Below are 15,057 nucleotides of genomic sequence, written 5' to 3' on the forward strand. Positions count from 1 at the left end.
GAGCCAAGCTTTACGGTGCTGTAATATCCCATAGCCATTCCCGTACCGCCACCTTGTGTTAAAATTTATGTACTTTGTACACAGAGCCGTTGGCGGGCATGGGTAGTCCATAAGCCTAGGGACCGATGACCTCAGCTCTTTGGTCCCATAGTCCTTTAAAAAAAACAAAAAAAATTACAGAGCTCAGGATTCTTGTTCAGCCTGTTCATGTTGGTTACGTTAATATCACTTGACTATCAGGTTCACACTGGTTACGTTCGTTGCCAGGGCCTATTGTTCAAATGGCTCTAAGCACCACGGGACTTAACATCTGAGGTCATCAGTTCCCTGGACTTAAACCTAACTAACCTAAGGACATCACACACATCCATGCCCGAGGCAGGATTCGAACCTGTGACCGTAGCAGCAGCGCGGGTCCGGACTAAAGCGCCTAGAACCGCTCGGCCACAGCGGACGGTCAGGGTGTATGCCTTACGTTTCACTTCATGTACTGGTTTTGTAACTGATTTTATTTTATTTTACTTCATGTGTAGTTTTATATGTAATGCTCTAGTTTTGACCGGTTATCCGATCATGGCACAAGCCAAAACGCTTCATTTTGGATCAATGAAGTCATTTTGTGTCCAGTTAATCACTTACTACCTTGCGACCTGCTCAGCTTTCTAAAGACTACATTATGTGCTACAGCTTCATCTACCTTCTACTGACGGAGTTACGCAGATCCAAGCGGTTCCCAGAATGCCGTCTGCGTAAATACAGTGAGCCCCTACAGTTCCCTCTGAAGAGTACACAGTAATTTTCAGTTCTGCTGATGTATTTACTCCTGCGTTGTATGTACTGAACTTTAGTTTATGCTTCTTTTTTTAAAAAAAAAAAGTAGTCTAATACCGCACAGTCGTCTTTCAGTGGTTGCTGAGTAGCTGCGTACTTGCACAGCCACTTCACTTTCTCATTATAATATTTTTACTGACATACTTTTTTTTCCTCTTGCAGTGTGCTGACGAGTTGGGCCTGCCGTTCTCAACCATTTCCGAGTGCGCAAACGGTACAGCTGGTAGCGAACTGATGAGGGCGTACGGGAACACCACGAAAGACCTGAGCCCTCCGCTGACAAGTGTCCCGACAGTCACACTGAACGGGGTGAGTCGAACAAAGTACAACACGGTCTGTTCCAGTAGCACTCTGTGTGAAGAGAAAGGCGTTCCTTAAATCATTGTTGCTATTAACACCGGCGTTTAGTAAGGCTAATAAAGTTGCCCGTCAAATTCATTCGAGATAGCACAAAAATGTTCTTATTTCTTAACACTTGTTGTCCTTAACTCTTATTGACTATTATGTTTTCCATCAGTCTTCAAATCCACATCTCACACGACTTCAGTCTCTCTACTTCCTTCTCGTCCAGCTTTCAGCGCTGTGCAAAACCACTCTATACTCACAATATTTAACCGATATATTTCTTCACTGTCTGCACCGCATTCCACACCCCAGCTTCTCCATCCTGTTTAATGCTTTTCTTCACCACGGCAATTACAATTCAATTTTGTGGTTGTATGATATCCTACTTTATTTAGGTGATTATATATTTGAAACTGTTTCCTTGTCCCGTTGTCTCCGTTCATAATCTTCCTCTGTTTTTGTTTGTTTGTTTTGTTTTTCTAAATATTCTCATCCACTGATTACACGATACAGAAGAAAATTCAATTTTGGGGGACCTGATCTCATATGATACCCTGCACCCCGTCCCCTCCCCCCACATACACACACACGTCCGCGCAGCGACAGAGAGAGAGAGAGAGAGAGAGAGAGAGAGAGAGAGAGAGAGAGAGAGAGAGATATTCGCTTGTCGTGAAATCTCAAAACTATTTCACCGTTAGTCACTGTTCTTCTTGCAGCTGAAAGATACCAAACGGTTCTGCGTTGCGAAAGCTTCCAGTAACATTGTAACTTCAGTTCCTGATTCCCCCCTCATGTTATCATTTCATGTTTGGCGTTTTCTAATTTCCCTTCCTGGAGAAGGGTTAAGGCATTCCAAGTCCCAACCCTTCCTTCTTCGTCTTCTTCTTCTTCTCCTCCTCCATTCCTTTTCCATTTGTCCTAATCTTTGTAGTCATCGAGTCATCGTTGTATTCCCCTCCCGGAGATCCGATTGAGGGGAAGCTTTACCTCTGGAGTACAAAGAGGTCCATCCCATGAACGCCTAGGGAAGTAATTCCAGTGGTGGTTTCCCATTGCCTTCCACTGTCCTCCACATCCTGTCGGCTCACTGACCCAGTTTCCCGCTGGAGTTGGTTACCCAACCTTCCACTACGTTGCTCAGCTTAACGGGGGCACCACGTGCAGGTAGGGTTGTGGAGAATTGAGGTGAGACAGGCTAAGAGAACTCTCTTGTTGAATTAGAATTAGAAATTTATATTTGATCCAGAGAGCAAGAGTAAGAATAGGAGGTGTGATGAGTGAAGAAATTGAACTGGGAAGAGGTGTAAGACAAGGTTGTTGTTTATCACCAACACTGTTCAGTATATATCTGGAGGAAATTATTAGTGAAAGTTTTGATGGAAGGAGAGGAGTTTGTATAGAGGGTCGGAGAGTGGAGTGTATAAGATTTGCAGACGACATGGTTGTGATGACAGAGAGTACAAGAGAGATGGAACAAATGTTTGGTGATGTAAACACAAAATTAGAAGAATATGGAATGAAAATTAACAAGAAGAAAACGAAAAGCATGGTAATTGTTTGAAAGGGGAGAAAATGTCGTATGAAAATAGGGGGAGAGGAAATAGAGCAAGTGAATAACTTCAATTACTTGGGAAGTGTAATAATGGATGATATGTATTGCTCAAGATAAATTAGGAAAAGAATTGCAATGGCAAAAGAAGGATTCAAGAGGAAACAGAAATTACTTTGTCGACCACTAAACAAAGATCTGAGGAAAAGACTTGCCAAATGTTACATCTGGAGCATTGCACTATATAGTGCGGAGAGCTGGACATCGAGGAAGGAAGATGAAAGAAGATTGGAGGCACTAGAGATGTGGATATGGAGAAGAATGGAAAAAGTGAAATGGGAAGACCGAGTAAGGAATGAAGAAGTATTAAGAGAAGTTGGAGAAGAAAGAAACATGCTGAAAGTCAACAGAAAGAGAAAACGGAACTGGATTGGACTTTGTTTGAGGATCGACTGTTTATTGAAGGAAGGAATATAAGGAATGGTGGAGGGAAAAATTGGAAGAGAAAAAGATCAAATGCTGGACAATATCAAAGGAGACAAATATTCAGAAATGAAAAGACTGGTTGTGGACAGACAAATGTGGAAGAGGCTTAACCCATGACAAGACCTGCTGTAAGGCAGAATACCATACTACTACTACCACCACATGTTATCAGCCGATGTCAGAATGTACTAAAAGTCAAGAACATTCTAGTAGTACACTGGTATTATAAAGCGATGGTGTTAAGCCGACAAAAACATGTTTCCAGTAGTTCTGACTTAGTTTGGAAGACCTGTTGCTTCGTATCCACAACGCCTAACATTCTCTCGAAACCAATTTTGAACTGTCCCCATGATCACCTAGCCTGTACACGCTTTTTTATGTGTGCTCTATTTTCCTTGAAAAAAATGGAGAGGGTTGCGGAAGTACGTGCGAACGAAAGGCTTTCCGACAGCGACAAAACCAACTGCCCACGAGTTGTGTGTCGTTCCCCGGTGCGACATGCGACTTCTTTGTCTGGCTGGGCGATACAAGGAGAAGACTTCCAGCTGAGTTCGCAGTCTCTTTCTGATTTATGACACTCTTCGCTGCCACTCCAGACATACGGTATTCATCTCTTGTACCACTCAGTCGATGACTTCAGTGATTGTTGTTAAAGGACTGCCATTTAGTTTTTCCGTTTTAAAGTGAAAACGTAATCCGCGTGTGTAGTCTTACGACTAACGCCACAAAGGTAAAAAGTTTGTTTGTATGCACATCATCTGCAGCAAGCATAAAAATATTCCTTTTGTAGATAAAAACCTTTTTCTCGCTGCAGTGTATTTTATTTGTTCCAGACGCATTTCACCTTTTAATTCAAGGCGTCTTCAGTTGAATCTAGAATGATACATCATAACATGTAAGATTTCACGGCCGGCGTCTTCATTAGTTAAAACTTCCGGCCTGAGTTGCCGTGGTCCATGTGTAAAACTTGGCCGCAGTAGGCAACGAAATGTCAGGAAGGAGAAGTAGTCTTACATGTTGACGAGGGCAATTCAGCCCGGAAGTTTTAATTAATCTAGAATGATACAGTTTCCACTTATCACTAACAGAAACATTTTCAACTCCAGTTCGTAAATTGTTGGTATCTGTCTTCCTTTTGTTGCGGAACTTGCTTCTCTCTCAAGACAAGACTTCTACACACCAAGAAGACACACCACTACTCTTCGTTTGTCACTAACTTCTTTTATCCTTCAGGACGAATAATGTACAAATAACATTCGAATCGTGTTTTGCATTTTGACCAGCGTCGCGATATCTAGGCCGTTGTTTTACGTGCATCGATAAGTCTGTGAAGAATGTTGTTTCACCTCTTCTAATTTTGAAATACACTGTATTTCGCATTAGCGAAATTATAGCCTTATATTTGTTGGTTTTAACACGGCGTGTGCTTTAAGATTGGATGGTTTTGTTATTTGTATTATCACTAAATTATTTAGATTATATAATTCGGTCCTTCAATTGTACCAGACCTAGGAATCTATCAGTCAGGCTGTGCTCCATGTTACAAGTCTTGTATTGGTTGCTGGGTGTCACATTCGCTTCATTTACATTTTCCTCTGTTGCCACTGTTTCATGGACTGCCTCTCACCAAGATGTCTTCACGTCACAGATTAGAAATTTAAGGTGTAGGCTATTGCAGATGTCTCGGTTCACACCGACACATTTTTCGTGCAGTCTATTTTATCATAGTCCCTTTCTTAGAGAAAAACAAATTTTTTCGTTTTTTACTTTTGAAAATATGTTTCACCATGTATGTAACTTGGCTCTTTCACAAAAGCTTTTATGTACCTAAGTTTGTAGAGAATGCGGTTTAACCGACCGGTGCAGCATTAATGGTCAAGAGCGAGACGGCTGGTGACCCATGCTACCGGGGTCGTATCGAGAATATTTGTACCACATGTCTGTTGGTGTTTTCAGGTCGAATTGTTCCTCTTTCGCGCTCCTACAACTTTTCTTTACTTCTTTTTCAGAACAGAGGCAACCAGACGGCCATCTTGTATGACTTCTGGGAAGAAGTTGTTAAGCTCTCCCAAGAAACGGTAAGTAAACCCATTTTCGTTTCAAGTCACTGTTCAAAGTTACGTGTCCTACATGACTTACGTGTGTTCCTACTGATTAAATTGAATCCGCGAGGTTATAAAAGTTTGTAGCGTTTTGTGTATTAGTGTAGGGTTTCGTAATTACGGCACCCGGCCGTAAAGTCACAGAAAATAGTTTTGCCACATCACGAGCGCAGCGGGCTCCGTACTAGACGGGATAGGAGAAAGATGACGGAAGAAAAGGAGGAAGTGTTAATTTCTTCATCTATGCGTAAATACTGCAACATACATCCACGTAACCCTGCCCACTGTCGTCAGTTTTTACCACCTCCCCCTACCCCGCCTACCCCCCTCCACACACGAACTTCTCTCCTTTACCAACTAAATTATCGGTTGATAACTGAGCAACAGTAGTTTTTCCTCCATTTCCTTGCAGTACCATCTCATTAGTTGTTCCAGGTGGTGTTTAAAAATCAGTCTCCAGTCCAGGTTTGACAGTCGTGAAACAGGTTTAACTAGTCTCTTCTCTTGCTCCACCGAGCGACATGGTGCTGTATCTGAGGTAATTCATTTGGATTTTCTCATTTTATAAGTCACAATTGAATGAAATATACTACCTGATGAAAAGCATCCTGATACGTGCTGTTGGGCATTGTAGGAAGGTCATTCAGTAAGTAATGCCCCGCATATCTTCAAAAAGCCGTTATATACATAGAGAAACGTCCTTGTTGGTGCTTCACATTTGGTGTTTGTTCTGTGCGCCGGTGAAGTCTAGAACCGTTCTGGCCGATGGCAGAACCGTAGTATAGCGTCAGAACGGAGTCTACACACGACTCACGTTACAAGCAGCGGCGCTGTTATTGAATTCTTGTGTGCAGAAAAAGAAACCGTGGTGAACATCCATAAACGTTTGTGTGCAATGTATGGCGATGCTGCAGTTCATAGCAGTAGAGTTGGGTGGTGGGTAAAGGAAGTTTCAGCCTCAGGAAATGCAGGAACACAGCTGCGTGATCAGCCACGGTCGAGACGTCCTGTCACAGCCGCTGCTCCAGACCTGCTGGATCGTGCGGCTGCCATTATTCGTGCCGACCGGCGCATCGCAACTCGACAATTGGCTCCACAGTTGTCGGTCAGCAATGGAAGTGCGTCTCCAGTGATCGAGACACTCGGATATTCAAGGCAGTGCTCACGATGGGTTCCACGAATGCTCACAAGATTCAAAGAAAGGCTATTTCATGTGAACTGCTGGAACTGGAGCGATTAGAGATCGACGGAGAATCCTTTCTGTCACGGATCGTTACGGGGGGAAAGGGGGGGGGGTGAAAGCTGGGTGCACCACTTTGCACCGGAAACAAAAAGCCAGTCCATTGTGTGGCATTATTCTCATTCACCACAAAAGAAGACTGTGATGGCGTTATTCTCGTGGATGTGACACCAAGATGGTCAACCATCAATTCAGAGGCATACATGAAGACTCTGAATAAACTCAAGAACCGTTTCCGACGTGTTCGATCGGACAAGAATCCAGCAGTAATCTTGCTCCAACACGATAATGCACGCCCACACACAAGCCTGAGAACCCGGTGTTACGCCTTCTGCACCGATTGTTAGCAGCAGACACAGTGGCTGCGCCAAAGACTGGGACGGCGTGCAGTATTACAGTTATTTACTGAACTTTCTTTACAATGTCTCCCTCGTCGTCGCTGTCCAGCCCTGCGGATCCCTCCGCCTGGCTGCCACTGTGTAGGTTCTCCGGCAATGCGCGCAACGCGCGCCGCTGACCGCACTCGGAGCCCCAGGCCACCGGTGCTCCGCTGAAGCCAGGACGCCCTGTGGTGGAGAAGAGCCGTCAGTCGCGATGTCCGCGAGCTCCCGTCACGGACGGACCACGCGCCGTGACCCGGTTGCCGTGAAGTCCGGGCGTCAGTCCCCGGCGGCGCCTGTGACCGAGGCCGCGCTGCGGCCGGTCCTGCTGGAAGTTCTCGCTGTAGTTATCAGCCACGGTGACGACCGAACTCGGGCTGAACTCCAGAGCTGAAGTTGACATCTGGCGGCGAACGGATGACTCCTGCGAGCTGGAACAGGCTTCCGGAATCGTCACCTACGAAGACTGTACATTCGGACACGGCCCACGTCCGTCCTCAGATCCTAACTGCTTCCTAATGGCTTCTGTCTGTCTGTCGCTGCCTGCGCTCCACTATTTATATCCGACAGGAGGACGTTTTTTACCCTCAGTGGCAGCTTCTTGTAATTACTCCCGCAGTATATTGCAGCGTAACTTAGCGTACTGGCCACACTTCACTTTACTCAGCACTCTCCAGGCTTCGCTCGGCGCTCGGTCTGTGTGCGTCCTTGCATCAGTCTGTTGGTAGACTGCTGCTGTCAGCAAGGCTATCTGTGCCTGCCTACTTAGCAATGCCTCGGTCGCCGGCGTGCCTCTGTTTTGCCATTCTCCACCGTGTCTAGCAATGCTTACTACATGTGGCTGCAACACCGGGAACATGTCGGACTTCACTGCCTCGTGAACCCTACAGTGCGGACCTGGCAACCTCGGATTTCCATCTCTTCAGATCGCTTAAAGATTCTCTATGGGGAAGACACTTTGAAGATGATGAGAGTGTCAGTCATGCAGTGAGAACATGGCTACATGTACAGGACAAGAGCTTCTACAGGCAGGGAGTACATGCTCTTCCATAACATTGCCGTAGGGCCGTAGAACGTAACAAAGAGTACGTAGAAAAATAGGACGTGGACAAGGCCTCTTGATGTATATTGTTACCAAATTCTGGCTCTTGACAATAAATATGTTCGGAGAAAATACACTCCTCGAAATGGAAAAAAGAACACATTGACACTGGTGTGTCAGACCCACCATACTTGCTCCGGACACTGCGAGAGGGCTGTACAAGCAATGATCACACGCACGGCACAGCGGACACACCAGGAACCGCGGTGTTGGCCGTCGAATGGCGCTAGCTGCGCAGAATTTCTGCACCGCCGCCGTCAGTGTCAGCCAGTTTGCCGTGGCATACGGAGCTCCATCGCAGTCTTTAACACTGGTAGCATGCCGCGACAGCGTGGACGTGAACCGTATGTGCAGTTGACAGACTTTGAGCGAGGGCGTATAGTGGGCATGCGGGAGGCCGGGTGGACGTACCGCCGAATTGCTCAACACGTGGGGCGTGAGGTCTCCACAGTACATCGATGTTGTCGCCATTGGTCGGCGGAAGGTGCACGTGCCCGTCGACCTGGGACCGGACCGCAGCGACGCACGGATGCCCGCCAAGACCGTAGGATCCTACGCAGTGCCGTAGGGGACCGCACCGCCACTTCCCAGCATATTAGGGACACTGTTGCTCCTGGGGTATCGGCGAGGACCATTCGCAACCGTCTCCATGAAGCTGGGCTACGGTCCCGCACACCGTTAGGCCGTCTTCCGCTCACGCCCCAACATCGTGCAGCCCGCCTCCAGTGGTGTCGCGACAGGCGTGAATGGAGGGACGAATGGAGACGTGTCGTCTTCAGCGATGAGAGTCGCTTCTGCCTTGGTGCCAATGATGGTCGTATGCGTGTTTGGCGCCGTGCAGGTGAGCGCCACAATCAGGACTGCATACGACCGAGGCACACAGGGCCAACACCCGGCATCATTGTGTGGGGAGCGATCTCCTACACTGGCCGTACACCACTGGTCATCGTCGAGGGGACACTGAATAGTGCACGGTACATCCAAACCGTCATCGAACCCATCGTTCTACCATTCCTAGACCGGCAAGGGAAGTTGCTGTTCCAACAGGACAATGCACGTCCGCATGTATCCCGTGCCACCCAACGTGCTCTAGAAGGTGTAAGTCAACTACCCTGGCCAGCAAGATCTCCGGATCTGTCCCCCATTGAGCACGTTTGGGACTGGATGAAGCGTCGTCTCACGCGGTCTGCACGTCCAGCACGAACGCTGGTCCAACTGAGGCGCCAGGTGGAAATGGCATGGCAAGCCGTTCCACAGGACTACATCCAGCATCTCTACGATCGTCTCCATGGGAGAATAGCAGCCTGCATTGCTGCGAAAGGTGGATATACACTGTACTAGTGCCGACATTGTGCATGCTCTGTTGCCTGTGTCTATGTGCCTGTGGTTCTGTCAGTGTGATCATGTGATGTATCTGACCCCAGGAATGTGTCAATAAAGTTTCCCCTTCCTGGGACAATGAATTTACGGTGTTCTTATTTCAATTTCCAGGAGTGTACAAGTGGGGCACTACTTATTGAACGACCCTCGTATAATATGGCGGTCTGAATTATGTCAGAGATACTTTGCGTGTAAGAGGAGCCGAGACGATAGATTTGTCCAAGAGCTGAGACCAGAGGAGTTAGTGACGTCGGACGCTAGGGTTTGGAGCCAAGTCAACGGCCTGACGTATCCGAAACGTATTCCATTCGGTCCAGGTCGGAACTCGGGGTAGGTGAGTGCCCGTTGGGAACGTCAGAGTCCCCCGACCATTGCCCCGTAGATGCTGCTTCCAACAGGGTGCATTGTCATGCTGACACAAAGAATCATCTCCGAACAGTTCCTCTGCTGTACGCAGTACCCAAAGCGATGTAAAATGTGCTCATACTCTTGCACCTCGAGTGTTTTATATTGAACGAAATAAGGGGACCACGAAAAATGCCGCCATACCGTAATAATACCTCGTCCATACCTCGCTCTTGGCACTATACATGATGGTAGCTGACTTTCTCCACTTATTCGCCGAACCGAAGTGTATCCATATGATTGCCCAGGGTACAGCACGATTCGCCACTCCGTGCCACTCGCTCCCAGTCACCCACTGTGCGACAGTGTTGCTCTCCACACCAACTCGAGCGCCGCTTAGGGCTGACCGCAGACGTGCGTGGCTCACGAGGGACTGCTAAACCGTCGTACACCATTCTCTGTAGCTCCCTACTCACAGTCTTAGCGCTAGCTGGACTGCCCCGTAGCACACTGGAACTCACTAATGGTTCCTTCCGCTGCTTTAACGTGATTGTCTTCACAGTTCAATCACCTTCCGCAACGCCCAACGGTCCCCGTCTGTCAGGTCTTCCTAGTCTCGATTTATCTGTGGTCGTTACTTCGCATTACTACTTCTCCATCACATGACTTGGGCGACATTAGCAGGGCTGAAATGTCCACGGTAGATTTGTTACTCAGGTGACGTCCAATTACTAGTCCACGTTCGAAATCGCAGAGTTCTCCTGCTTCACAATACCCCCCCCCCCCTCCTTCTCCCCTTCTTTTACACTGGTGGGTCGCTTCTTGTGCCACATAGTGGTCAGTTCCCTATTACATAGAGGCCCCCAGATACTTTTCACTTGATAGCGTATTTATATTTCTCAGTCTCACAGTGACAGTAAACACATATTTTCTTGAATGAGATTTTCACTCTGCAGTGGAGTGCGCGCTGATATGAAACTTCCTGCCAGATTAAAGCTGTGTGCCGGGCGGAGACTCGAACTCGGGACCTTTGCCTTTCGCGGGCAAGTGCTCTACCAACTGAGCTACCCAAGCACGACTCACGCCCCGTCCTCGCAGCTTTACTTCTGCCAGTACCTCGTCTCCCACCTTCCAAACTTTACAGAAGTTGCGGAGACATGACTTAGCCACAGGGGTACCCGTGGTCTAGGGGTAGCGTCTTTGATTCATAATCAAAACGTCTTCGGTCCCGGCTTCGATCCCCGCCACTGCCTAAATTTTGATAAATAATCAGCATTGGCGGCCGAAGACTTCAATCGGCTTTCAGCCGTGATACCGTGCGGACGGGCTCGGCGCGCCGGGCAGTGCTCCGCAGGTGTTGTTGTTTACCCGCTAGCGCGCGGTCGCGTCGTTGTATTGCGGTATGGTACCTGAACCGACCCGACATGGCGTTCTCATATCGAAAAGCTACAATCAAACTAACGTTCAACGCATCGTACACGAGACCGAAGGCCCATGAAATTGAACGGTTTCTACGAGACATCATGCACATAGAACCACAAGAACTGATAGGAATTCATCTGTCTATTGTAACCAGCACAGTGTACCTCAAACTGATTGACGAAGCGGCCTGCGACAGATTACTCCAACGATCTGCAAACGGCTTTCGCTTCTGTCACGCAGACGGTAACGTGAGCGTGGTAGGAGTTGACCGTGCTGGTCTGGGGGTGCGTACCGTGCGCATCTTTGAACTACCGTTCGAAGTTCCTGCCAACCTAGTCGTTGATGCGCTGCGGCCATACGGCACAGTTTTGAGCCACACAGAGGAGAAATGGAACACATTCGAAACGTACCCTGTCCTTAACGGGGTACGACAAGTGCGCATAGAACTTAAGAAGCAAGTTCCGTCATATGTTTTCGTTGGTAGCTGCCGCGCAATTGTTATATATGATGGACAACCGAGGACCTGCCCGGGCTGCGGCCAGGAAGGCCATGTTAGAACTGAGTGTCTGCAGCGCCGCCTCGTTCAGGTGCCCCGCAATGAACTTCCCCAACGATCCACTATGACCTCTCTCCCGCTAACATACGTGGAAGCGGCACGACATGATGTGATGGATGATCAAAACCTGCTACCTCCTCAAGCCGCTGCCAGCTCCGTTGGAGAGTCAGCGCCGTCGACGACGCCGCAGCCCAACGGTGCAGATGTTCCTACAGCCTCTGCCCACCGCAACGTCGTGGGCACCCAGCCACCGTCACTGTCGGAATCGGACACAGGGGTTCCTAGCGACCGAGACTGTGTCGAGCCCGCCCTCCAGTGGATGTCGGACCCGAAAGCAAAAATCACCCTAGCGACACAAGAAGAGGCGATTGTCATTTGAAGAACAGGACAGGGATGTGAAGCCAGCGGAAGACATCGACTTCGTTGACTCGTCCACAACTGCAACGGACTGCAGTGGCATCATTCACCAAAAGGTGCCTGAAGACAAGGAACACTCCTAAATTTGGTGGCCCAGAAAACGAGGCGCATTGCGTCGACTCCCAAAATGTGGGCTCCTGTGCAAACGACCAGCCACCAACGGCATCACAATCGTCTCTTGGTGATTGGACAGACGATATGGAGGCAGATGATGCACAGAAAACATCGATATCTCCACCAGAGCCCACGGCTGACATTGAGCCCGGAGGGCTCTGCCAGTCAGGGACTCATACGGCACAGTAATGAACAGCATGCAGCTGGATGGCTGTGTGGTGTGTGAGATCACTGTGGGCTTGCACCGGCACACTGCCTCCGCCACTTGATATGTCTCAGTCATACCGTGTGGGAACGGTCAATGTAAATGGTGTCCACTCTACTGTCAAGACCCGCATGTTACACGACATGATCAGAGCGGCAGACTTGGACATTGCCCTTCTCCAGGAGGTCCGTCCCGGGCTGCGTTTAGACCTGTATGGCTACACCACCTACAGCCTACCCGTAGGTGATGGCGCAGGAGGAACGGCCATCCTTCTCCGAGATGGCATAGACGCGACGGACGCGACGTAGATGCCGAACGGGCGAGGCATCGCACTCACACTTGGCGCAGTCCGCCTCATTAACGTCTACGCTCCCTCCGGTAATTCGCACCGTGGTGACAGGCATGTCTTCTATTCGGAGGAGGTAGCCCCACTTTTGCAAGGAAATATGGACCATTACATAGTGGGCGGCGATTTTAACAGTGTTCTGCGGCCCGAGGACCAGATACCGCATTACGTCCCATGCCCGGCTCTACAAGCATTGATACGTGACCTCGCGCTCCACGACACATGGCTCTTACATCATGGGACCCAGAGTGGATATACGCACTTTACCAGCGATTCTGCCAGTCGTCTGGACCGGATATACGTCTCGCGTGCCCTCCGCACAGCAACCCGTGATGCAGAACTCTGGCCGACGGCCTTCACGGACCATCTCGCGTACATCTGCACTGTCACCTTACCCCGACAACTCACAAGACGCAGCAGGGGCCCGTGGACGCTGAACGTCTCCCTCCTTCGCGAGGAAGCGTGTCGGCGAGCAGTCACTGACACGTGGCGTCGATGTATCAGGCGCCTGCCCCTGTATGCTTCCGCGTTCCTGTGGTGGCTGGGATGTGTCAAACCTGCACTCAGAAAGACCTTGATGGCCTACGGGCGTGACAGATCGAACTGGCAAAGGGCAACATCGGAATTTTACTATACAGCGTTACGTGAGCTGGCGACGCAACCGCCGTCTCCCGAACGTCAGATGTCCGTACAACGCATCAAAGCTCGTCTACTTCGCATCAGGACCGAGCAGCTCGAAGGTGTCCGCATCCGTGCGCGAGAGCAAAACTGTATCCCCAACGAAACGGCGTCAGTGTATCACATTGTGCGCGAGAGGCGCCACCGCAAACGTCAGCTCATTACGGCGGTAAACACGGAGGAGGGCGGCCGCGCAGTGACACAAACGGACATCGCGCACACGTTCGCCAGACACTATGGGACCTTGTACATGGAAGATCCGCGAAATGTACGTGATTATGACGAGCTGTTGCACGATTTTCCCGCCCCTCGGGACTTGGCACCCGATGATAGTCTGCTGTTGCCCATTACACCCGACGAGCTGACATCGGCCTTGGCACGTGGTGCACCGAACAAGTCGCCTGGACCGGACGGTTTACCCCTGGAATTCTACCGCACTTTTTACCACCTTATGGGTGACAAGTGGCTCCAAATGTTTCAAGACCTGCTCCGCCCTGATTTCACTGTCCCCACAGAATTCACAGAAGGCATCTTGATCCCAGTACCGAAACCGAATGGTGGTTGTAGGTGGCAGGACTTCCGCCCACTCACACTCCTCAACAACGACTACAAGATCTTCGTCCGTATCCTCCGCGCGCGTCTCCACACCGCTATCGGGACATCTGAAATGTAGCGTCCACTGTTCAAAGTACCGACAATGCGGACAAGAGGTGACCGAGACGTGTAACCTATGGCACCCCATACCATCACACCGGATGATACGCCAGTATGGCGATGAATACACGCTTTCTATGTGCGTTCACCGCGATGTCGCCAAACACGAATGCAAACATCACGATGCTGTAAACAGTACCTGGATTCATCCGAAAAAATGACGTTTTGCCATTCGTGCACCCAGGTTCGTCGTTGAGTACACCATCGCAGGCGCTCCTGTCTGTGATGCAGCGTCAAGGGTAACAGCAGCCACGGTCTCCGAGCTGATAGTCCGTGCTGCTGCAAACGTCGTCGAACTATTCGTGCAGATGGTTGTTGTCTTGCAAACGTCGCCATCTGTTGACTCAGGGATCGAGACGTGGCTCCACGATCCGTTACAGCCATGTGGATAGGATGCCTGTCATCTCGACTGCTAGTGATACGAGGCCGTTGGGATCCAGCACGGCGTTCCGTATTACCCTCCTGAACCCACCGATTCCATATTCTGCTAACAGTCATTGGATCTCGACCAACGCAAGCAGCAATGTCGCGATACGATAAACCGCAATCTCGATAGGCTACAATCCGACCTTTATCAAAGTCGGAAACGTGATGGTACGCATTTCTCCTCCTTACACGAGGCATCACGACAACGTTTCACCAGGCAACGCCGGTGAACAGCTGTTTGTGTATGAGAAATCGGTTGGAAACTTTCCTCATGTTAGCACGTTGTAGGTGTCGCCACCGGCGCCAACCTTGTGTGAATGCTCTGCCAGTAACTCGTCTTCTACCTTCCAAACTTTACAGAAGCTCTCCTGCGAACCATGCAGAACTAGCACTGAAAGAAAGGATATTGCACACACTCC

The 15,057-nt window shown here is 49.4% G+C and overlaps 1 protein-coding gene across 2 annotated transcripts in view; it reads left to right on the forward strand.

Moving 5' to 3' along the window:
* Positions 1–15,057, forward strand: part of LOC126106479 (GILT-like protein 1) — a 91,548-nt gene that overhangs the window by 25,065 nt on the left and 51,426 nt on the right. For both annotated transcript variants that reach the window (XM_049912778.1, XM_049912779.1), the window contains exons 4-5: positions 994–1,140; positions 5,221–5,289. In XM_049912778.1, the coding sequence (XP_049768735.1) occupies positions 994–1,140; positions 5,221–5,289 (216 nt within the window). The remainder of the gene's footprint in view (positions 1–993; positions 1,141–5,220; positions 5,290–15,057) is intronic.

Source organism: Schistocerca cancellata, chromosome 10 (assembly GCF_023864275.1).
Source record: "Schistocerca cancellata isolate TAMUIC-IGC-003103 chromosome 10, iqSchCanc2.1, whole genome shotgun sequence".
In the NCBI taxonomy this organism is placed as follows: domain Eukaryota; kingdom Metazoa; phylum Arthropoda; class Insecta; order Orthoptera; family Acrididae; genus Schistocerca; species Schistocerca cancellata.